The sequence below is a fragment of the Leptonychotes weddellii genome, chromosome 10 (genome assembly GCF_054177405.1).
Source record: "Leptonychotes weddellii isolate Sample4059 chromosome 10, ASM5417740v2, whole genome shotgun sequence".
Classification (NCBI taxonomy): domain Eukaryota; kingdom Metazoa; phylum Chordata; class Mammalia; order Carnivora; family Phocidae; genus Leptonychotes; species Leptonychotes weddellii.
Window position 1 is genome coordinate 75376891 of NC_138378.1, and position 23801 is coordinate 75400691.

At 43.6% G+C, this 23801-nt stretch overlaps 1 protein-coding gene across 27 annotated transcripts in view; it reads right to left on the minus strand.

Moving 5' to 3' along the window:
• AAK1 (AP2 associated kinase 1) overlaps window positions 1-23801 on the minus strand; it is a 170988-nt gene that overhangs the window by 91485 nt on the left and 55702 nt on the right. For all 27 annotated transcript variants that reach the window (XM_081832055.1, XM_081832068.1, XM_081832067.1 and 24 more), the window contains exon 3: window positions 2026-2144. In XM_081832055.1, coding sequence (XP_081688181.1) covers window positions 2026-2144 — 119 coding nt within the window. The remainder of the gene's footprint in view (window positions 1-2025; window positions 2145-23801) is intronic.

Genomic DNA, 23801 nt, shown 5'->3' on the forward strand with positions numbered 1-23801 from the left:
TGACACTTGAACAACATGAGTTTGAACTGCATGAATCCAGAGCATACTTTTTTCCTTAAATACAGTACAGTACTGTAAATGTTTTTTCCTTATGGTTTTTTTTCTTTCTTTTTTTTTTTTTTTTTAAGTAGGCTCCACACAGGGCTTGAACTCACAGCCCTGAGATCAAGACCTGAGCTGAGACTAAGAGTTAGACGCTTAACCCACTAAGCCACCCAGGCATCCCTCCTCATGATTTTCTTAATATTTTCTTTCCTCTAGCTTCCTTTATTTCAAGAATACGGTATATAATGCATATAACATACAAAATATGTGTTGACTGTTTATGTTATCAGTAAGACTTGCAGTCAATAGCAGGCTACTAGTAGTTAAGTTTTGGGAGCATTGAAAGTAATATGAGGATTTACGGGGCGCCTGGGTGGCTCAGTCGTTAAGCGTCTGCCTTCGGCTCAGGTCATGATCCCAGAGTCCTGGGATCGAGCCCCGCATCGGGCTCCCTGCTCTGTGGGAAGCCTGCTTCTCCCTCTCCCACTCCCCCTGCTTGTGTTCCCCCTCTCGCTGTGTCTCTCTCTGTCAAATAAATAAATAAAATATTAAAAAAAAAAAAAAAAAAGAAAGTAATATGAGGATTTTCAACTGTTCAGGAGTTAACACCCCAACCTCTGTGTTGTTCAAGGATCAACTGTATTTACTTCATGTTAAGCAGTCTGCTGGAATATAAAGTTCCCGATTTTAAAAAATTTACCGTCTGATGGCAAAATTACTTATAAGATAACAAGATAAGCAATATAATTGGTGTAAACAAAAGTATTGTAGAAACACAAAGGAATAAGACTATTTAAGGGGGTGCCTGGGTGGCTCAGTCCGTTAAGCCTCTGACTCTTGATTTCGGCTCAGATCATGATCTCAGGGTCATGACATCGAGCCCTGCATTGGGCTCCACACTGGGTGTGGAGCCTGTTTAAGATTTTATCTCTCTCCCTCTTCCTCTCTCCCTACCCCCCACTCACACTTGATTGCTCTCTCTCTTAAAAAAAAAAAAAAAAGACTAAGTTTTTTAATGTATAATATCAAACAGAAGTGAAAGTAAGAGACTAACAAACTCCCATATACCCACCACTCTGCTTTGATCGTAACCCTTTGCCAATTTTGTTTCTCTTCTAAATCCACTCATTAACTTTAAGACATCATGTTATTTCATCCATAAATATTTCAGCACATATTTCTAACAGATAGGGACTCTTTCTTTAAACACAGTATGAATCTGAATTGTGAAAACAAAGTTTTTAAGATGTGAGGTATAATTAACATATAATAAAATGCACAGATCTTAAGGTGTTCAGTTGAGTTCTAACACTTGTATAGTCCTGTATAAGCACTACCCAAAACAAGATATAGAACGTTTCTATGGCCCAGAAAGTTCCCACATGCCTCCTTCTAGTCAATTTCCCACACTCAGATGACCACTTTCTGATCTGTTACCATAGATCACTTTTGCCTGTTCTTGGACTTTTATAAGTGGAATCATAGAGTATGTATGAGTAAGAGGTTTCTAGTCCAAAAAAAAAAGGGGGGGAAAAACCATTTCTGGAGGAAAGAACTACATGTATAACATATAAAGGTGTATTCGCGGAATGCTGAGAAGCTCAAGAGGGATGAAAACCAGGATTGGTAGTAGACAAGGCTAGAAGAGGAGGCTCATTGGAGAGCCAGGGTTTCTGGATTAAACTCCATAGTTAGTTCTGGGAATGAAGTTATGAAATAAACTTTTCCCGATGCACAAACACTTCTCTGACCTTAAAAGTTGGTCAGTTCTGTCAATATGCTCCTTTCTCCTCAACCCTCCAGCTAAGGGTGACCAAGACAGGAGAAGCATGCTCTACCCCATCCCTCTTCATTTTCTTCTTGTGATGAGGCTCCTTTGCCATATCAGGGAAGGAATAAGCCTCCCCAAACCCCCCAAAACCTTTCTTATGAGAGGGAACATTTCAAACAAGCAATCCCAAGTCTGAGGGGCAGCCTTACCATTATCTGGATTTCTCTCTTGCACACCTGGAGATCATGCTCATTGTTGACAAACATGCGTTTCAAGGCACATTTCATTCCATTGCTTGTCCTCACCAGAAACACGATAGCAAATCCACCTGTGAGGGAAACACACATACAAGCTCTTTTGAGTCGTGTTCAAAAAGTTAGTCGGATAACCACGGTGGCTGCAGCTTTGTGCTGTCACTGTTAATGGGACTGATGCCATCATCAGCTAGACCTAAGGGCTGGCCTGGCCTAGAAGGCACTCTTGGATTCAAGGGACTCAGACATTACTATGCGATTGGGTGGCAAGCGTCAGAAAAATTGTTCCTGAACACCTATGTCAGGAAGAAAGAAGAATAGTAACTATCTTGTAAAGAACCTACAAATAAACAGATGAACAAACAGATGAAGAAAAAAGAACTACATTCCAACCACTGTCCTAGGCACTTTGAGCTCTTATTTAATACTTACTATAATCCTGTGAGGCTGGGTATTATTTTTCCCTTAAAGATGATTACTAGCTAAAGAAAACAGAGGCTCCAAGAGATTAGATTCAACCAAGAACTTTAAAAAAAAAATTAAATCCAGCACTTAACCAGAGAGGCTTGGAAATTATTTTAATAACTGTTATAACAATAGCTGTCAAATTCAAGAAGCTTTCTCTTCCTTCTCAACCCTCCTCATGCCCTCCCCGCCAACTAGGATCTAACAATTGACCTTGAGGGGGCGCCTGGGTAGCTCAGTCGATAACCATCTGCTCAGGTCATGATCCCAAAGTTCTGGGGTCGAGCCCCACATTGGGTTCCCTGCTCAGCGGGGAGCCTGTTTCTCCCTCTCCTGCTCCCCCTGCTTGTGTTTCCTCTCTCGCTGTGTGTCTCTCTCTGTCAAATAAATGAATAACATTTTTTTAAAAATTGACCTTGAGGATTCCTCCTGCCATTCCTACCTCATGGGCTACTAAGAAGACACAAAATATAGGTATGAAAGTGCTCCCTCGACATAGCAGACACCAACAAAGTATAACTCAATTACTGGGCAGATGTTTTAATGTCCACATCAACCTTTCCCTTAAAGACCAAAATTCATTAAAAAGAATTTTATATAACTCTAACAGAAATTCATAAATGCTCTGGATTGGTTACACCTTAGCATTCCACAGATTCTTATAACTCCTTCCTTCCATCTCATTCCCCAAATATTGCAGGAGGTGTTCAGTGCCATCGTTAACAGGGGTTATAGATAGATAAAGTGCAGCAAAACTGTCAAAGCTGAAGGCTTTGGGATAAGCAGCAGTTAGACTGGGCACTTAGTCCATCTGCCTGCTTGTACACCATCATAATTTAGCTTGAACTATCCTGCGCACTGACCCTAGGTAGCAAAAAAAAAAAAAAGTTGCGAGGCTATTCTCTGCACACAGGTAATCACTAATTGGATGGAGAGGAACACAGAGGGAACCAGTATGGGAGGTTGAGTGGAGGTCCTGGTATAGTGCTGGGGCTAGCTGCCACGTGCAAAACTGATAGAGGGCAAAAGCAGTGACTCTCTAGATCTTGAGGCAGAAGTCTTGAGTCCTGTTGAATCTCTCTACATCCTCTGAGGCCCAGTGGCACTTGAGCACCTGTCTGTTGATGTCCGTGGCCATTTCCTGGTGTATCCTCACAATGTGTATTCTTTTTCAAGTCTGCTTATATAGGTTTCTGCAGCTTGTAACCAAAGAGAGCTTCAATCATAAAGCACTCTTGCATGTTTTCATACAACACACACATAATTCTGTGTTTACAAAAATGTTAATGGGCTCAAATGTTCCAAGTGTGCATTTTGATAATGTTTACCAGAGACGGCATGTTTGCAGATTTCCTATCACAACGTCCTTCTTCAGGAGTCAGATGAGCACTAAGATTTGCCATAAAGTCTTTAATTTCCACGGTCATCTTGAATCTTTGTATCTCAGTAACATTTTCTATTTTCTTGTAACACTTTACAGTCCACTTACACTGCTCAACTGTCAATTTTAATTCTAGAAATTTACTTTAAAAATTTGTTTAGGGGCGCCTGGGTGGCTCAGTCGTTAAGCGTCTGCCTTCGGCTCAGGTCATGATCCCAGGGTCCTGGGATCGAGTCCTACATAGGGCTCCCTGCTCTGCGGGAAGCCTGCTTCTCCCTCTCCCACTCCCCGGCTTGTGTTCCTGCTCTCGCTATGTCTCTCTCAATCAAAGAAATAAATAAAATCTTTAAAAAAAAAAAATTTTGTTTAAAACCCTACCATGTATTGACAAGTAGAGGTGTTATCACACACACACACAATCTCAATTTTAAGATGCATATTTTTTACATTTGAATTTTTAGGATATCAGAATTTTTCTTATAATAAATATGTACATTGAATGCAGTAGTATTTAATCTTCTTTTCCCCAAAAAGCTATTAAATTCATGATGTGTCTTGTTTTTAATCAGAATGAGAAATGCTAATATAAATTATAAAATAATTATTTTGTAACAGTCCGAGTATTCATTTTATAGGTATTCACATTTTTAAAAAAGATTTTATTTATTTATTTATTTGAGATAGAGAGAGAAAGAGAGCACAAGCAGGGCAGAGGGAGAGGGAGAAGCAGGCTCCCCGCCAAGCAGGGAGCTCGATGCGGGACTCGATCCCAGGACCCTGAGATCATGACCTGAGCCGAAGGCAGACCTTAACCAACTGAGCCACCCAGGTGCCCCAGGTATTTGAATTTTTTATTTTTATTTTATTTATTTATTTATTTATTTATTTATTTTTAAAGATTTTTATTTGAGAGAGAACACAAGCAGGGGAAGCAGCAGGCAGAGGGAGAGGGAGAAGCAGGCTCCCCACTGAGCAGGGAGCCCGATGCGGGGCTCGATCCCAGCACCCCAGGATCATGACCCAAGCCGAAGGCAGCTGCGCAACTGACTGAGCCACCCAGGCACTCCTGAATTTTTTTTTTTTTTTTAAATCACAGAACTACAGACTTTGTATCAGCAGTGCTCCTGAGAAGCATTAAAGGAGGCGGCTCAGGAATCCCACGGCTAATTATGCAGCACCTGTCACTCTGCTGACTGTCCAAACAATGTTCTTTCCACTTTACCCATCTTAGAGAAAGCCTGCGTAACAGCCCCTTTAGATACTAAGGAGACATCCGACAGTGCTGTAGAACACGAGCCGGGAAGGGCCACTTCTACAGTTCTGTGATGCATGGAACCACTGAAGGACAGGGCAGTCCTTGCAGAAGCAGGCTGACGATGCAGCAATCTGAGAGAACTGCCACCAGATGGGAGCAGTGTAGTCTTTCTGGCCAGTGTAGCCTTTCTGGCCAGTGTAGCAAGATGACCTTTCCAGCCGAAACTGAAGAAATGCGGCAGGTGCCTACGTCACGATGCAGGCAAGCACAAAGGGTTGAGAAGAGCCAGCCAAGATTCTCAAAGCCTGTGACTATCACAGATCTAAAGGTAAAGCAACGAACCTGTATGCCTAACACAGAGGGAACCACATGATTTAGCTTCTATGCCCACAAAAGGGCTTATGTGCAGGTGAGAAGCATGTTAAGTCAGAGTTCCTTGATCGTGAGATCAAATTCAAAGGCTGCTAGGATGTGTCAGTTTAAAGATGTTGGCCACTATCAATGTGCAGTTGGCCGACTAGAGATGTAAGTTAGTCGGTTAGGAAGAAGAGGGGAGACAGCACCACTCGAGGTACTGCTCTAGCACAGGCCTGGGGCCACCGTACAGATCAGGGTACGAAGATTCTCGGCCACAGCTCAACAGAGCTCAGGCTGTTACGAAGAAGGCAACTGTAAGACTGTCAGAAGAGATGCTTATTTCAGATGAAGGTGCATCCCAAGACCTTGATTAAATGGAAAAACCTAAAGCTGAGCTGGGGACAGTGTGGACAGAGGTAAGAAAAGCTAACATGCAGCACAGCCCGTGCCAGTCTGCCCACTGGAATCTGTGCCAGTCCCTCGGCCTACTTGCATTCTTTTTTGAAACGCTAAGATATTCCCTATGTTTTCACTGGAATCCATTTTGGGGGGAAATTCATGAATTTATTGAATCACAAAGGGAAAAATGATTCATTCCATGATGTGAGGTGAGCAAGTGAAATAGCCGTGATAATTTTGACACAGACACATTTTAGCCCCTTAAATATGTTGGAATATTCTTTTATTTCCACAAAGAAACATGCTTTCTCCCACTTTCCCTAAAATATATAGCACTTTTAAAAAAAATTTTTTTAAAGATTTTATTTATTTGAGAAGCAGACAAGTGAGAAGCAGAGAGAGAGAGAAGCTGAGAGAGAGAGAGAGAGAGAGTGCATACCTGAGCAGGGGGAGGGAGGAGCAGACTCCCCACTGAGCACGGAGCCCAACGCGGGGCTCCATCCCAGGACCCTGGGATCACGACCTGAGCTGAAGGCAGACACTTAACCGACTGAGCCACCCAGGCGTCCCAAATATATAGCACTCTTGGGTATATCTCTCCCTTTTTTTTTTTTATTTTGGCTTTTTAAAAAATTTTTTTAAAAATTCAATTTAACATATACTAACTATATTATTAGTTTCAGGTAGAATTTAATGATTCATCACTTACATATAATACCCAGTACTCATCACAAGTGCCCTCCTTAATGCCCATCACCCACTTACCCCATCCCCCACCCACCTCCCCTCCAGCAATCCTCCATTTGTTCCCTATAGTTAAGAGTTTCTTATGGTTTGCCTCCCTGTTTTCATCTTATTTTATTTTTCCTTCCCTTCCCCTATGTTCATCTGTTTCTTAAATTCCACACATGAGTAAAATCATATGGTATTTGTCTTTTTCTGACCGACTTCTTTCACTTAGCATAATACCCTCTAGTTCCATCCACATCATTGCAAATGGCAAGATTTCATTCTTTTTGATGGCTGAGTAATAGTCCAGTGTGTGTGTGTGTGTGTGTACACACCACCTCTTTTTTATCCATTCATCTGTTGATGGACCTTTGGGCTCTTTCCATAGTTTGGCTATTGTGGACACTGCTGCTATAAACATTAGAGTGCATGTTCTCCTTCAAAACACTATGTTTGTATCCTTTGGATAAATACCTAGTAATGTAACTGCTGGGTCATAGGGTAGCTCCCCCTAATTTTTAAAGATGTGGATGGGTACTTATCACTCACTATGAGATTAGAGATTTTTGTCTCTTTGGTTCCCCTCTGTATCCTCATGCCCTAGAATAGTGCCTAACATACATCAGGCACTCCAAAATTAATTAACTTTCCTCTTATCATCACTACAGAGAATAGAAAAGGCTACAGAAAGTGGGGAGGGGGGAGACCATGGGAAACTAAAGCAATGGCTCACGTAAAGGAACAGCCACTACACAACTCCTGGTAATCAGTGCCACAAGAATATGGACCCAGATCTGCTGGTTCCTAAAGATAAGCTGGAAACCCAAAACTGTATGTGAAATATCCAGATGTAAACACTGGCAACAATCACATTTTAAATTAACGCTGGACAGGCTGACACTACAAAGCTAAAGGAAACGCATCTGAAAGGCTGAGTCTCTGAGCCTACGGTTTCCTCCATCTGATCTAGTCTAACCCCTCATCTTACTGATGGCCAGGGGAGGAAGTCCCACAGCCAGCGGTACACAAAGTGAAAATATATATATAGGCTCCTACACTGGTTATCACAGTTCTTGCCTCCCTTCCCTAAAGAGGAATTTATGGAATTTGCCCCTACCCAGCATTGTATTTGACTTTATACTTTTTCAAAGGCATTTCAAAATCAATTATTTCATTTATATTTTCACAATAACTGAATGAGGTAGATGAACTACCCACTGTCCTCATTTTCCTGATAGGAAAGAAACATAGAGAGATTAAGCTCCTGTTACAAAAATACACAAAGCTAGTTAGTGGTAGAGAGCAGACTAGATCACTCATCTTTTTAAATGTTTTAAACCAACTTTATATACAATACAATGCACCCTTTTAAGTGTAGAGTTTGATGAGTTTTCATACCCTTATACTCTCTTTCAGCCATCACCTCCATCAGTCCATCACAGTGCCACAGTGAACAGTGCCATGTGCCTCTTCGTAGGCAACCACCCCTTCCCATACTATCTCCTGTAACTTCTGATCTGCATTCGGTCCTGTGGATTAGTTTTGCTTGCTCCAGAATAAATGGAATCATACAGTATGTACTATTATGTCTGGGTTCTTCTGTATAATATTTCTGAGATTCATTCTCATTGTTACATGTATCCGTAATTTGGGGTTTTTTGTTTTTTTTTAAAGATTTTATTTATTTATTTGAGAGAGAGAGAATGGGAGACAGAGAGCATGAGAGGGAGGAGGGTTAGAGGGAGAAGCAGACTCCCTGCTGAGCAGGGAGCCTGATGTGGGACTCGATCCCGGGACTCCAGGATCATGACCTGAGCCGAAGGCAGTCGCTTAACCAACTGAGCCACCCAGGCGCCCCCATAATTTGGGGTTTTTTAAACTGCAGATTAATACTGCATGATATAGATATTCTCCACAATTAGCCTATCCATTCACCTGTTAAAGAACATTTACATTGTTTCTACTTTGGGCTGTTATAAATAAAATGTTCATATAGAAGTCTATTTTTTGTAGACATAAGTATTTATTTCTCTTGGGTAAATAACTAGGAATGGAATTGCTGGGACATATGGTAAGTGTATATTCAGCTTTATAAGAAACTACTAAGTACTTCTCCACAATAGTTGTACTATTTTGTACTCCCAACAGCCACACATGAGCATCTGGTTGTTCTACACCCTCATAAACACTTGGTATTGTTAATCTTTTTCTTTTAGCCATTCTAGTGAGTGTGTAGCGATATTTCATTATGATTTTAATTTACATTTCCCTATAGATCCTTCAGCATTTAAACTCCTAGGATTAGCTGCTCTCCAGCACCTTCCTGACGAAAGGCTTTAATAAGCATAGGATCACAGAGTCACGGATGAGTTACTGAGGTCATATGGACTTCTACCTCTCAAGCAAAGAGGACAGAAGTGCCGAGTTCTCTTCTGTGAGAAGCAGACAAGTGAGAATTTATATACAGAGGGAGAATTATATAATCTCTAAAAATTTTCAACTCTGACACCAATAAGCGATCCTGGCCCTCAATATCATTTTCATGGCTGAAGCTTTTTAAGCAAAACCTCCTCAGGAGCCTCATCATGATACTCAACATCAGCAAGGGGGCTTCTGAAAAACTAAATGTAGTACCTCTCCCGGCTTTGTCTCGAAGATTGAATCATGCTAGATAGTACCAGGACCCGGGGACTGCTCTGAATGAATCAAGACCTGACCAGCAACTTCCACTGGGCAAAGAAAAGTGAGGGTTGGGGGTGGTAAGGTGATGGGGAAGAGAAGAAAAACACCAAAATGACTATCTCCAGAATGGTGTGCACAGAGATATAAATACGTGCAGGCAGCTTCTGGGGCAGGGGCTGTGCACCTGCACCCAGTGTGCACTAAGACCCTGCAGTCTTCCTTTACAGTCCGACAGGTTGGGCTCCAACCCTGACTGGAGCAGGCCACGATCTCTGAGAAGCCCTGTCCTCTCATCTGTCAAGGGTGGCTGGTATCTCCCTCACAGTTTAGGGGAGGATTACGTGATAAGCAGAGCAGCAAGCACATAAAAGGTATGTGATAGATATTGGGTTCCATCCTTAACCACCCCCCCAATCCTTTGTATTTGTATGATACCTAACTTAGCATAAAGTTCTAAATCTGGAATATCTTCTTGAAATCAAGGGCATAAAATCCAAACACCAATAGGGACCAGACAGATCGTGCAAAGGAGGGAAACAGTCCAGGCATCACAAAATGTTATAGACAGAGGCCAGTGACACAGACTCGCTGTCAGAAAGACCATGGGGTGGGGACTGTACCAACCAGAAAGTGCGTGCCCCAGCTCATAGACAGCCACTCCTCAAATCCCAGCCCATCACTGCCATGGGGGAATGTGGGCTGAGGGTTGCCAAGTTTTTTGACTTCCAAGAGAAGCTGGAGTTTTCTGTGTAATCTCCTGATTTTTGTTGTTTGTTATTTATTTATTTATTTATTTAATTTGGCTCCATGCCCAGCATGGATCCCAATGCAGGGCTTGAACTCACGACCCTGAGATCAAGACCTGGGCTGAGAGCAAGAGTCGGACCCTTAACTGACTGAGCCACCCAGGTGCCCCGAATTCTCCTGATTTTTAAATTCAGGCAACAAACTTAAAAAAAAAAAAAAAAAAAAACCCACAACTTTTTTTTTGTTTTTGTTTTTAAGATTTTATTTATTTGACAGAGAGTGACACAACGAGCGAGGGAACACAAGCAGGGGGAGTGGGAGAGGGAGAAGCAGGCTTCCCGAGGAGCAGGGAGCCCGATGCAGGGATCGATCCCAGGACCCTGAGATCATGACCCGAGCCAAAGGCAGACGCTCAATGACTGAGCCACCCCGGCGCCGCCCCCCAAATCTCTTAAAACCTGTGCAGTTAAGGAAACCTATTTCCAGTTGGGACTGAACTTGAGAACCCTGCTTTGATTTTTGAGAGCCTTGTGAAGTAAGCAATCTCCATTTGGCCATCTGGGAAACTGAGGTACTGAGAAAAGCCTAGATGGCCTAGTCCTGCCACTTAGCGGCAGGACCAGGGCTAGAATACAGGTGTGCCAGTTCCTGGCCCTCACCTTGTTCCACCTTCTCCTGCCACAATCCCCTCTCTTTAGCAGTAAACCATGCCCACCTCTACTGTCAGGGAAGGTAAGGGAAAAGACACAGTGACAGGCCAGGGGGCCTCTCCAGCTGACCAGGTGGGAGCCTGGGTACACGGTCTGCAGTGTCTGTGACCTCCCATGGACAGTGACAACCAAGAGGCCTACAAACACCCATCTACTGTATATTCACATCGAGGACGACTTTGCCAAAAGTTTCAGAAGGAACAAAAATTTTCAAAACTCTGTCACAGATGGCAAGGAGCACAACAAAGATTTTACAGGAGAAAAGGTCAGGCTGCATCATTTGTCAACACTGATTTCAGTGGGGACTTGGAGTTTGTTGGGTTTTTTTTTTTTTTTTTTTACGTCAGTCTCTCTCTATTTGCCTCAAATTAAAAATCACCATGTACCAGCTCCTTCTGGGGAACATGTCTAAAGCAGTCCCTTCCTCAGGCAGAAAGAACACCCAGATGGGGGAAGACTAGAGATATTCAACTTTCTCCGCCCCCCCGCCCCCCATCAGGAACCGTGGGCACAAAGTCAGAGACTAGCAAACTCTGGCAGCAGTGCTGAAACATCAACCCAACCCAGTAAGTCCACAGCCCATGCTGAATGAAGGTGGGGCAGATGGCAACTGCCTCTTCCTCTCCAGGACGGGGACAACTGGAGAGCATCCCCAGCTCAAGGGATTCTCTGTAGGGGTTTGGTAGGAGTCTCTTAAAAGAAAAGAGAGAGACATTTCCAGGGAAGGCACCTGGCTGCCTGGAACAAAAGGTTAGAGTTTAAGAACTCAAGTTGGCGCGTGTGTGTGCACGTGCGCACACACACACACACACACACACACACACACCAGAGGTGTGTGGAGAAGTACTGCACACAGAACCAGAACCAGAGCACGCGGGGCCGTGTCTGTCAATAGCGAAGGCCAAGCAAGAGAGAGCCTCTTCCCCGAGCTCCCCAGCCCCACCTTCGCTGTCCTGTTCCCATGGGGTTAGCTATTGGACAAAGGAGAGAGAAAGGGTAAGAGACATCAGTAGGGCCATGTTCTTTTTTCACTTAAATCCACTGAGCAGCTTCCCTGGATCAGACTGAGCTATTTTCTGTTCTCTCTACTACAGGCAGGGTGATGATCTTTTAAAAACGCAAAGTGAGTATCATTCAGCTGTGTGGAGCTCCTCAGTGGCTTGCTGCCCCTCTGTGAACAGAACTCCAAACGCTGGCTATGGCCTGCAAGGCCCTACGTGATGGGACGTGATCTCACTCATACACACTCTGGTCCAGCCCCAATTGCCTTCTTTCTTCCTCAGTGTTACTTAGGCTCCACCCTCCCTAAAGATTTCTGTGCATGCTACTGCCTTTGCCCTATGCACTCTTGGCCTGACCAGCTCCTACTAAGCATCCTTCAGGTTTCAGGCTGTTACTTGGATGTGGCTTCCGTGATTGCCCCTGGCCCCACCCCCTTCTTCTGACTTACGTTAAATCCCTTGTTACACACAGCACCCTCCACTTTTCCTTTGGGACATATCAGGAGTATAATTAAATACTTAGGTGGGTAATTCCTGGTTTGATGCCTTCTCCCCCTGAACCCTGTAAACTGCACACGATCAGGGACAGTGCCTGACTCACTGCGGCCTCTGTCACCCAGCGCTGTGCGCACTGCATAAAAGGTACTCAGTGTTGGTTACACAATGTGTCTGCCTGGCACCATAATGGAACCCCCTCCCCCCGAAAAAAACCCCAAACAACAGAAAACACGACACGGTCCCAGGCTTTCAGAAGATTAAACTCTATTTTGGGATAGAAGGGACACATTTTGAGAAAAGGTCCCCTGGGGAAAAGGTAGTCGACCCCTATAGAGAGAAGCCCTGAGTGCTCAGCCTCGCACAACTGAGGGCCTCGTGAGACGAGCGCCAGACTGGACAGTTACGTCAGCACCATGCTCACAGTGCAGCACTATGGAGAGCTGTACAGAAATCTCTGTGCTGTCACACTCACACTTTCTCTATACGCCATCCCTTCTTTTAAAAATAACACTTGAGGGGCGCCTGGGTGGCTCAGTCGTTAAGCGTCTGCCTTCGGCTCAGGTCAGGATCCCAGGGTCCTGGGATCGAGCCCCACATCGGGCTCCCTGCTCAGCGGGAAGCCTGCTTCTCCCTCTCCCACTCCCTCTGCTTGTGTTCCCTCTCTTGCTGTGTCTCTCTGTGTCAAATAAATAAATAAAATCTTAAAAAAAAAAAAAAGATTTTAAAAATAACACTTGAGCTGGAAATGAAAACCCTCTTCAGTTGAGAAGGAAAGGAAATCAAACACCCCCATGCTCCATCCTGCATCATCCCTCCCCTGAACAAGTGGAGAGCCTCTTGGGCCTGAACTGTCTCACTCTCCCTAAGCCACGGGTGCCAGCAATCTTCTGATAAGTGGTGTGCAAACAGAGCGGCTGAGGTCAGCTCCGTCAAACCCCAACTGCAGACATCCAAGCTCTGGCTCTAATCATTTCTACCAAGCCTTGGTGTATGTTACTTGGATCCACACTCTCCAAAGGAGAACTGGGGTTTTGGCAAAGGCAAAAGATGGCTGACATGCTCTCAGCTCCCAACTGTAATTCTAGAGCATTCCACCTTCACTTCGTGCCAAAGCCTTTTGTCTGAGGTTCAGGATTTCTAGATCTATGACCCATCACTGCCATACACCATCCCCTAGGTGTGGTCTCTCCCTCTGGACTTGTGCACCAGCTCAAGGTTTCCTTCCCCTCCCAACACCTGCCACCATCAAGTTGATTTCACCGAGTCTTAACAATTCTATCCCTTAAACTTCTCCAGGATCCATCCTCTCTACTCCATCCCTGGTGCTCCTTCACACTTTCCTCTTTTCTTACCAGGAGAACTAAAATAGAGTCCTCAGTTTCTGTGCCTTGAATCTCTTTCTCTTCTAAAACTCATACCTAACAACTCCTCTTAAAAGTGTTCATTAGTTCCCCAGAATAAAGACCAAATTCCTTACACAGCAGTATATAAGAACCTTTATATCTTCCATTTTATTATGAAAAATTTCAAACACACAGTAAAGTTGAGATGATCATACTTCAAATAGCCACACACCCACCACCTAGAGTCTACAATGTTAACATTTTGGTATACTTGTTTTATCACGCATATATCATCCATCTATGCAAATACAAACTCGTCTTATTTTGACCCATTTCCGAGTAAGGTGGAGACCTCAGTGCACTTCATCCTAAATGCTTTAGCATACATATCTTACTTGTGTCCAGAGTTCATGGTTCTTTTTTGCGGGAGGGAAGGAGGGTAGAAATAAAATCTATTTACAATGAAGTGTATAAATCTTAAGTTTATTATTGGATGAGTTTTGATAAATACACACACTCAGTGTAACCCAGGCCCCTACCAAAATATCAGACCTTTCCATCACTCAGAAAATTCCCTCATACCCCTTTCCAGACAATCCCATCCTTGTATCCCCCCTAGAGACAACAACTGTTTTACTTCTCATCGATTGCTGGGTTTGCGGGCTTTAGAACGTCATATAAATGGAATCGTACAATGCAGGCTTTTTTTTGTGTGTAAGGATCTTTCACTTACCATAATAGCTTCTATTGTTGAGTGTAACAGTATATTACTCTTTTTTTTTATTTTTTAAGATTTTTTATTTATTTGACAGAGAGAAACACAGCAAGAGAGGGAACACAAAACAAGCAGGGGGCAGTGGGAGAGGGAGAAGCAGGCTTCCCGCTGAGCAGGGAGCCCAATGCGGGGCTCGATCCCAGGACCCTGGGATCATGACCTGAGCCAAAGGCAGACACTTAACAACTGAGCCACCCAGGAGCCCCAACTGTATATTACTCTTATTGCTAACCTGTTTATTCTTTCTTTTCCAGAGAGACATTGAGTTATTTCAGATTTGGAGCTATTATAAAGGAAGCTCTATATGCATTCTTGTACAAGTCTTTTGTATCATAAAATAAATATTTCTCTTGGGTAAATAACTAATACCCAAGAGTGTAAGTGCTGGGCCACCAAGTAGGTGTATATTTAATTTTCTAAGAAACTGCCGGGGGGCGCCTCGGTGGCTCAGATGGTTAAGCGTCTGCCTTCGGCTCAGGTCATGATCCCAGGGTCCTGGGATCAAGCCCCACATCGGGCTCCTGGCTCAGCAAGGAGCCTGCTTCTCCCTCTCCCTCTGCCTCTCTCCCTGCCCATGCTTTCTCTCTCTCTCTCTGTATCTCTGTGTCTCAAATGAATAAATAAAATCTTAAAAAAAAAAAAAAGAAAGAAACTGCCGGACCTTTTCCCAAAGTGCTTATATCATTTTATACTCCCACCAACAATGTATGACAGCTCTAGACCCTTTATAATTTAAAGACAGCCCTGCTCCCCACCCCCCGTCCAGCTCCCAATGCTCCCTCCTCCTCTACCACCAAGCTTTCAGAACTTGAACCTTTCTGCCCCTTTATCCCTGGGAAGGAGGTTCACATGTGCTATTCCCTTTGCCTAGAATATCCTGTCCCAATCTTCTGCTTGATAAAAGTTCACCTCCTCTGTGAGGTCTTCCCTTTTCCTGACAATCACCCCCAGGCTTTCATATTACCACACATTTGGCCATTCCCTTTATTGTCACACTTATCACAATGCGTTGTGATTATCTGTGATATGTTGATCTCTTCAGAAGATAGGCTGAGGCAAAGAGGGATCTGCCTTGGTAGAAATAATGCTTGTTATGTTATATTTTATGACATACTATATGATAATTTACAAAGTGTTTTTTTTTTTTTACATAAAGCGTACTATTTATACTTTATGATACTTAAATGTCATCATTAAACACCAGTTTAAGGACTCTGAATACTATGAAATCATAGAGACAACATTCTACATTGTTTTCCAAGTGGGGCACTCTGGGTCACCAAAGAAAATTAAAATGTCAAGAACTTCTTATTCCTCTTGGAATCCTCAGGGCTAGCACAGCGCTTGGCACATGATAGATGATTAACAGATGTCTCATAAATAGCAAATCCAATAATGTTGTTTCTGTGCTTATAATTCTCTGCTAGCTCTCAACCAGCTATAAGATCAAAATCCCCGTCTTAATGGGGTATACAAGGCCCATCTTAATCTGCAGCCCACACTGAACTGAGCTGTCTGGACAGCTTCCGCTGATGCCTCCATGCTTTCTCCTTATATTCTCTATCTGGAATACCTGTCTTCTGTTTCATTAGTAAACCTGTGGCTCTAAATACAAATGTAGCTCAAACCAGAATTCCTCTGTGAACTTTTACCTCACAGAATGCCCATCCCACATTATTTTCTTACCCTGATTATATCCCACCTGCCTGCATACTAGTCTGTCTCACTAGGACTATTCTTTCAGAGGACAGAGATTTTACTTTATTATTATACATTGTGAGAAACACAGTGGTCTAGTTTACCATACTCTTCACCCCATGCTGAAATAAGATTAGATGTGTTGTGTCAAGTGACCCCCTTCTCCTAGCTACACTGAACTGGACCAGGAGTGGGCAGCTGGTGCACACTCTCCCTTGAGAACCTGAGGCAAGAAAATGGCTTCCAGTTATGGAATGAAGAAGTCGTGGGGATAAAAGATACAATATAGGGAATACAGTCAATAGTGCTGTATGGTGATAGATGTTAACTACACTTGTGGTCAGCCCAGCATAACGTATAGACTTGGTGAATCACTATGTTGAACTAATGTAACATTGTGTATCAGCTATCCTTCAATTAAAAAAAAAAAGTTCTGTCAAAAAAAAAAAAGGGGGCAGGAAAATGGAGCAGACACTTGGAAGAAGCTGCAATGCAAGGCTATGTGGCTCCAAGGGGAGAGGTACAGACAAAAGAACCATCTGAAAACTTTCCAACAGTCACAAAATTCAGCTTCACTTCCTACTGTTGGGTTCTGGAAGGTTCCACCGTATTTATCCAATAAATTCCTTTTTACTTAATCTAATTTGAATTAAAGTTCTGTTCCTTGACCCTGATGACCCTAAGAAACTTTGTACCAGTATGATTATAGAATACATGAGCTCTGATACAATCTAGGCTTTAATAATTTTAACCAATACAGGCTCCTTTAACAAAAAGTGTCCAGAACAGAATGTTAAAAGAGAGTACTAAAAATTGCACTTGAAGAGTGAGAATTTTTCAGTTAAAGACTAGATTTACATTAAAATAGAATCTGCAATCATGCACAAAGATCTATGGCAGAAAATGGTCAAAATCTATTTGGGAAAGGACAGCCATAAGGAATTTGAACAGGGGAACATGGTCTGCATCATAACCTTTGTTGGGCTCACAGATCGGAGTCAAGGAGTGGGGGAATCCTCAGCACCCAGAACACTCATTATCTGGTAAAGCCAGGAAGATCGTTTTTACCCAGGATTATCAGAAATAAATCATAAAGAAGAGGACTTAGCTCTCCAGTGAGAGGAAGCAGAGGAAGCAGACAGGGCGGAATCTTTCATACCAAGTGAAAAAAGAGCTCAGGCATGGGCAAACGTAGAGAGGTTGTTAAGTCTCCAAAAGGATCAGGCATATACCAGCACTGACCAATGCACTGAATTATGCGTGGGGAAAACTTCCTCTGCTTTGCTGTACAACCAGGGTCGGGACTAGGACGAGCAGAGTGAGGCACATGCCATAGGCACAAAAAGACAAAGTCAGTATTACGGATTTTTCCTTTTGAATCAGGCTGCAGTATGGCTGGACACAGCAATATTCAACTGATCCTGTATTTTATTTTTTTATTTTTTAGAGAGAGAAAGAACAGGAGGCCAGGCGGGGAAGGGTGGCGGGCAGACAGAGAGGGAGAAAGAATAGTAAGCAGGCTCCAGACCCAGCACGGAACCTGACATGGGGCTCCATCTCATGACCCTGAGATCATGACCTGAGTTGAAATCAAGAGTTGAGGCTCCCCAAACTGATCCTGTATTTTAAACTCTGATATTTTGTTATCGTGGCTTTTTACATTCATTTTTATTTTTTAAATATTGCATAAAAATATTATTAAGGTTGATTACTGAGTTGTAGGGTGTCCCTTAAATTCTGCACTTGAGGTAAGCACCTCACTCTAGTCTTGGCTCTATGTGCAACTGCCGTCCGCACTGGAGAGAAACCTGCCCAGGCACCGATGTCCATACTGTCCTTGCACTCTACTCCCTGGCAGACTTAAGAGGTCAAGACACACCGGCAGGGGCGGGGGGCACAGAAACTCAGTGAGTGACTCTAAAGGGAGTGGGGACTGAGCAACAGGAAGAGACACAGAACAGTGGAGTCCGTTTCTCGCTTTCTGTGGCAACTACAGTGACGCAGTAAAGCTCCAGGGATGGCCTACTCCCAAGCCCTCTCAGACAAGGCAGAGATCAGACTTGACTCCGGCACCAAACAAACATAAAGAAACCAAATTTCACGGAAACTGAGATCAAGTATTAACAGCCCAGATACCAGGGATGCCTTGGGTGGCTCAGTCAGTTAAGCATCTGCCTTTGGCTCAGGTCATGACCCCAGAGTCCTGGAATGGAGTCCCGCATTGGGCTCCTTGCTCTGAGGGGAGCCTGCTTCTCCCTGTGCCTGTGCATTCTCTCTGACAAAAAAAACCAGCCCAGATACCAAATGAGTATAAGCTCATCAACTAGATTGATAACAAATGAGTACCAACCCCAACAGAACAGAGAAATATAAGTTAGGGAGAAAAGTGAGTCTTCCAATAACAAGAACCTTCTAGCCCTCAACAAAGGGTTGAAGAAAGAAGCTACGGGGTCAGCGCAGAGCCTATGGAAAAAATATCTGAAGTTTGATTAAGAAAGTGCTCACTCTCTCAAGAGCCTGGACAAGGTACTAGGAAAAAACCAAGATGTCATAAGAGGTTTATGCCAAACGAGGAAGGGAAGTAGGTCTGAAGAACAGAGGATCCCACCCAATCTGGAAGAAGAGGAGGACAACTTGACCCAAGTATCCAGTACTATTGTTAAGGCTATAAAGTTGAGGAGAGGGATGTATAGCTATTAAAATATTTAACATTTTTAAAATACTAAAATGTGCACAAGATAGCAAATTAAAAAAACAAGATATAAAGCTCTAACCTTGTTAAGAACACAATTATGTGGAAATGCATATGTGTAGCAAAAAGACTAGAAGAAAATACAACAAAATGCTATGACTAAAACATGCAAAAACTTTCAAAGACTGAATAGCCTATGGATGATGGGATTATAGATGATTGGTTTCTTCCTTATCCTTTTCTCTATTTTCCAAATTTTTTAAAGATTTATTTATCCAGGGATGCCTGGATGGCTCAGTCGGTTAAGTGTCTGCCTTCAGCTCAGGTCATGATCCCATGGTCCTGGGTTCGGGCCCCGCATCAGGCTCCTTGCTTAGTGGGGAGCCTGCTTCTCCATCTGCCTGCTGCTCCCCCTGCTTGTGCGCATTCTCTCTCTCTCTGACAAATAAATAAAATCTTAAAAAAATAATTTTATTTATTCATTTTGCGGGGGGAGAGAAGGAGAGGGACAGAGAGAATCCTCAAGCAAACTCCCCACTGAGTGCGGGGCCTAACGCACAGCTCCATCCCACAACCCTGGGATCATGACCTAAGCCAAAAATAAGAGTCAGACACTTAACCAACTGAGCCACCCAGGCACTCCTCCAAATTTTTTATAATGACCGCATATTATCTTTCTTAAGTTATAAAAACAAACTCTTTTAGTTGTTTTTAAAGAACAACTTTTTTTTTTAGAAAAACCTGCCCTCCAAACCTGGGGAGGTATGTTAAGAAGGTAAGTCTTCAAAAAGGACCAGGAGCACACCAGCACCAACCAATGTACTAAATTACATGTGGAGAAAATTTCCTCTGCTTTTGATGTAAAACCAGGGCTGGGAATAGGGTGTGGGGAATGAGGTATCTGTCTGGACACAAAATTTAAGGCAGTGCCAAAAAACTCAGTAATCAAAGTAAATAAAATATTAACATATTTTGTAAATGAACATCAATGCAAAAAATTCATGAACAAATTTCAATTTTTTTTTCCAAATTTCAACTTTTTAAATAAAGACAGGATCCGTATTTATTTTCCTTTTGCCTCAGGCTCCAAAATGGCTGGGCACAACACTGTTACTGATCCTGTCTTTATTTAAAAGTCTGATATTTTGTTTGTCATAGATACTTTGCATTAATTTATTTCTATGTTTGGGGAGCCTGGGTGACTGAGTTGGTTGAGCATTCAACTCTTGATTTCAGATCAGGTCATGATCTCAGGGTCGTGAGTTCAAGTCCTATGTCAGCCTCCATGCTCAGTAAGGAGTCTGCTTGAGATTCCCTCTCCCTCTCCCTTTGCCCCTCCCCCACCTCAAATAAATAAAACCTTTCAAAAAAATTTGTTTCTGGGGCGCCCAGGTGGCTCAGTCATTGAGCATCTGCCTTCGGCTCAGGTCATGATTGCAGGGTCCTGGGATCGAGCCCCACATCGGGCTCCCTGCTCTGCGGGAAGCCTGCTTCTCCCTCTCCCACTCCCCCTGCTTGTGTTCCCTCGATGTCTCACTCTCTCTGTCAAATAAATAAATAAAAATCTTTAAAAAAAAAATTTGTTTCTACGCTTACCATAATCCTGACTGGCTAATTTCCTGGAAAATGTCTGCACCCCTCCAGCACAGTCAGGGCAGTGAGGTGGACCAGTGCCTGGCTGGTCTGATGGCAGCACTAAGCATGAACCAAAGAGTGGTGACGGCCTTGAGAGAGCCCCACGCACTCTCCCAGGCCCCCCGGACCCAACTCTAGCCCAACCTTTCTCTCCAGTGATTTTCTGGGATCAAAACAGAAAACTCCTTTCTATTCAGAAAATATACAATACACAACGACTGAAACCCCCACTCAACCATAAAAGAAGCATCAGTCCTTAACAGAATCCTACTTAAAAAATGTGTAAGTTAGTAATTATGCTTGCGTTTAATGGCAGCATAGACACATGATACACCCATAAACATCCAGGAAGCAAGGGAGTGACAGTGAACTATAATAATAAGCTCAATTAACCATGCTTATGAGAAGTTCATCAAGGCCTGAGTCCTCATGGTGAAAAGAAGAGGTACATAGGTCTAGATAAAAATGGCCTCTAGAGCTCAAGAGATCAAGTGAATGACCACAGAAGCACCATCGATCAGGACAGCAGTCTGAATAACTGCTCTAGGAAGAACACAAATATAATGTGAATATAAGGTAAAGAAACATACACACAATATAATGCTACATGGCCTATTCTCCATCAGACCTTCACATCTTCCAGCCACTTTATAGCACATCTGTTTAGGACACATCCAAAAATAGCACTACTGAGATTCAGCTCTGTGCCAAGCACTTTCACATGCATCAACTAATTGCATCCTCATGACAGTCCTGTGAGGCAAGTATTATTATATGCATTTATCCAATGGGGAACCACAGGCTCATTCTGCAAGCAGAGCCCCAATAGCCCAGGCACATGTCCAATGCCCTGAATCTGTGCCTCACACACTCATTTCCTAAAGCCCACCTACCAGACTTCCAAAGGCTCCCTCAGCTTATTCTGCTGTGATTTTCTCATCGCCCATTCAGAGACTCAAGTCTCATTTCACTGATAAAGAAAAGCAGGAGTTCACTAAACTTTCCATTATCTGACCTCTGGTACCATGCACTTAAGAGTGGCCCACTGTGCTGTTCTGAATTTACTCCCCAACTGTGAGTGAGAAATGGTGCCCTAACACTCTAGTCGGGCTCCATTCTAGGTAAACCCGCTCCCTCCCACCCCATCACAAGGAGAGCTGAGTGACAATAACGGGAGCGCGCCAAGTAGCGACTGTGCGCCAGCTTTCAGCACATCATCTTCTACCTTCCAGCACAGTAGAAGAGATCATTGCCCTGAGCTGCCGAGCTGCCCCAGAAGCAGACTGTGGGAGGGATTTCAGCTACAAAGCTTCGGTTACATACCTTCCTTCCTGGCCCTAACCCCTCTTCTCTTGCCCTTTGTATTCACTCTCCCAGGGGGAGGCGGGTTATAATCTACCAAAGGCCAGGTACTGGCAAGAGACCCCTCCTTATCCCCACCACATTTGTTTCCACAGGAGGCATAAGAGACCCAGATAGAACAGCAGCAGCACATTTGGTTGGGGACTAGCATTTTCGGTCAGGGAGGGAATGAGGATGGTGAAGATACTAATCTTATTCTTAAAGTCTACTTCTTTTCACTAGCCTTGGGTGTCTCTTTCACCTTCACCTTCACTAAGGTACCCTGGGGAATTCAGGCTCCCTCGGGCAATATGGTCTCAATTGGAGGGAAAGGCCTATGTTGGGCGAGGAACTCCTTGAACTTCTTCCCTCCCACTCCCAGGGCCATAGAGGGGAACATGGTGCCTTACCTCTCAACTTTCAAGCAGCAACTAACTATGGCAAAGTCAAGGGTTTGGGGTTTACGATGAAGTAAAAAGCAGTCAGCATTAGACAAAATCAGACCACACACTTATCCCAACAGGGCTATGTTAATAAGAGTATGTGGGATTGTGGGAACTATTTTCAGTGAAATTTTGAACAGAAAGATGCCTTTAGACTTATCTCTGAATGCTGAATATTAAGAGATGTTGACTGCTCTGAGCCTTCTTCATTGCAATTAGTGATTCAATCCTAAGGAAACCAAAGACTCCAATGCTGAGCACGTCTACAACTGGCTCAGATAAGAGTTCAAGTGCAAGGAGATCCTATTCCCAGGTGAACCACTTTCCCAACTCCCACTGATCTACGCAGCACAGACACCCACTTCCATTTCTAAAATTATTCGCAGGGTCAAAAGCATGATTTAAAAAAAAAATCTCAACACTGAAAGGGGCCTCAACTCCTCCCTTTTCACCTCCCCAAACTACCAAGAGTTCTAGAGTCCCAGAAAGTCCTGAACCCAGCTAGTGTCCTCGACTTTCACACCCCTCCCTCTTCCAAGTTCCCTCCATCAGCCAGCCTGCCTCCATCCCTCCTCCTGTCTCTGGAGCCCATCACTCCCTCTTTAAGAACTTCACTCCAGAAACTGTGCCTCCTCTCCTGTATTTCCAGCGGCTCCTCCCTACTGCCCCTTTCCCACGAGTATTTAAACACGCTCTAGGTCTCTCTGATCTTAAAAAGAAAAAAGGAAAAGCGATCTCTTCACCCCTTCTTAATCCACCTAGCTACTACCCCTTTCCTCTCTTTTACAACCAGACCTTTTTAATGGTCTAATACTCCTCTCTCTCTGCACACATTCTACCTCCCAGTCATTCAAAAGCCTCCTGTAATCTTGTCTCTGCCCTCTGCACGGCCCTCTCCGGGGCTCAGTCCAGCATGTTGCTTTTCAGGTGTTGTGTCACGTGTCCGCCACGCGGCACTTTTCACTGGTGACACTCCTGAATCATGTACTCTTTCCACTGGGCTCCCAAAGGAAAGGCCATTACACACTCAGTTTTCCCCCTACATCTCTGTCCACTTCTTAATCTCCTTTAGAATTTCTCACCTTCTCCCTGCTTCTTAAATGCTAGTGTTTCTTCAGGATTCAGTCCTGAGTCATCTCTATTCGCTCTATAAATGCTCCCTGTGCAAGCTCACCCATTAAGCATCCTTTAATTACATTCATAATATTGACAACTCTCCCCAGAGGTCCAGACCCATACATTTTTGACCTACTCAATTAACCTGACAGACATTTCCACCTGTAATTTTCACAAGCACTCCCAAGTCAACATATTTAAAACTGAAATCAAGCCCCATCTGCCTCCCTCATGCCTCCCAAGCCTCCTTTCCTGTGTTCCCTGTTACTGTGAATGTGACCACCCCCTACCCCATTTTCTATCTTCGACAACTCCCATTCCCCAATATCCAACTAATTACCAGAGTTTACTCATTTTTCTCCATCTTTCTCAAATCTGCTTATTTCTTCCCACACTCCCTGCCATTACCTTATTTCAGATCATCCTCATTTTTCCCCTAGAATGCTAGAATGTATTAGTGTACT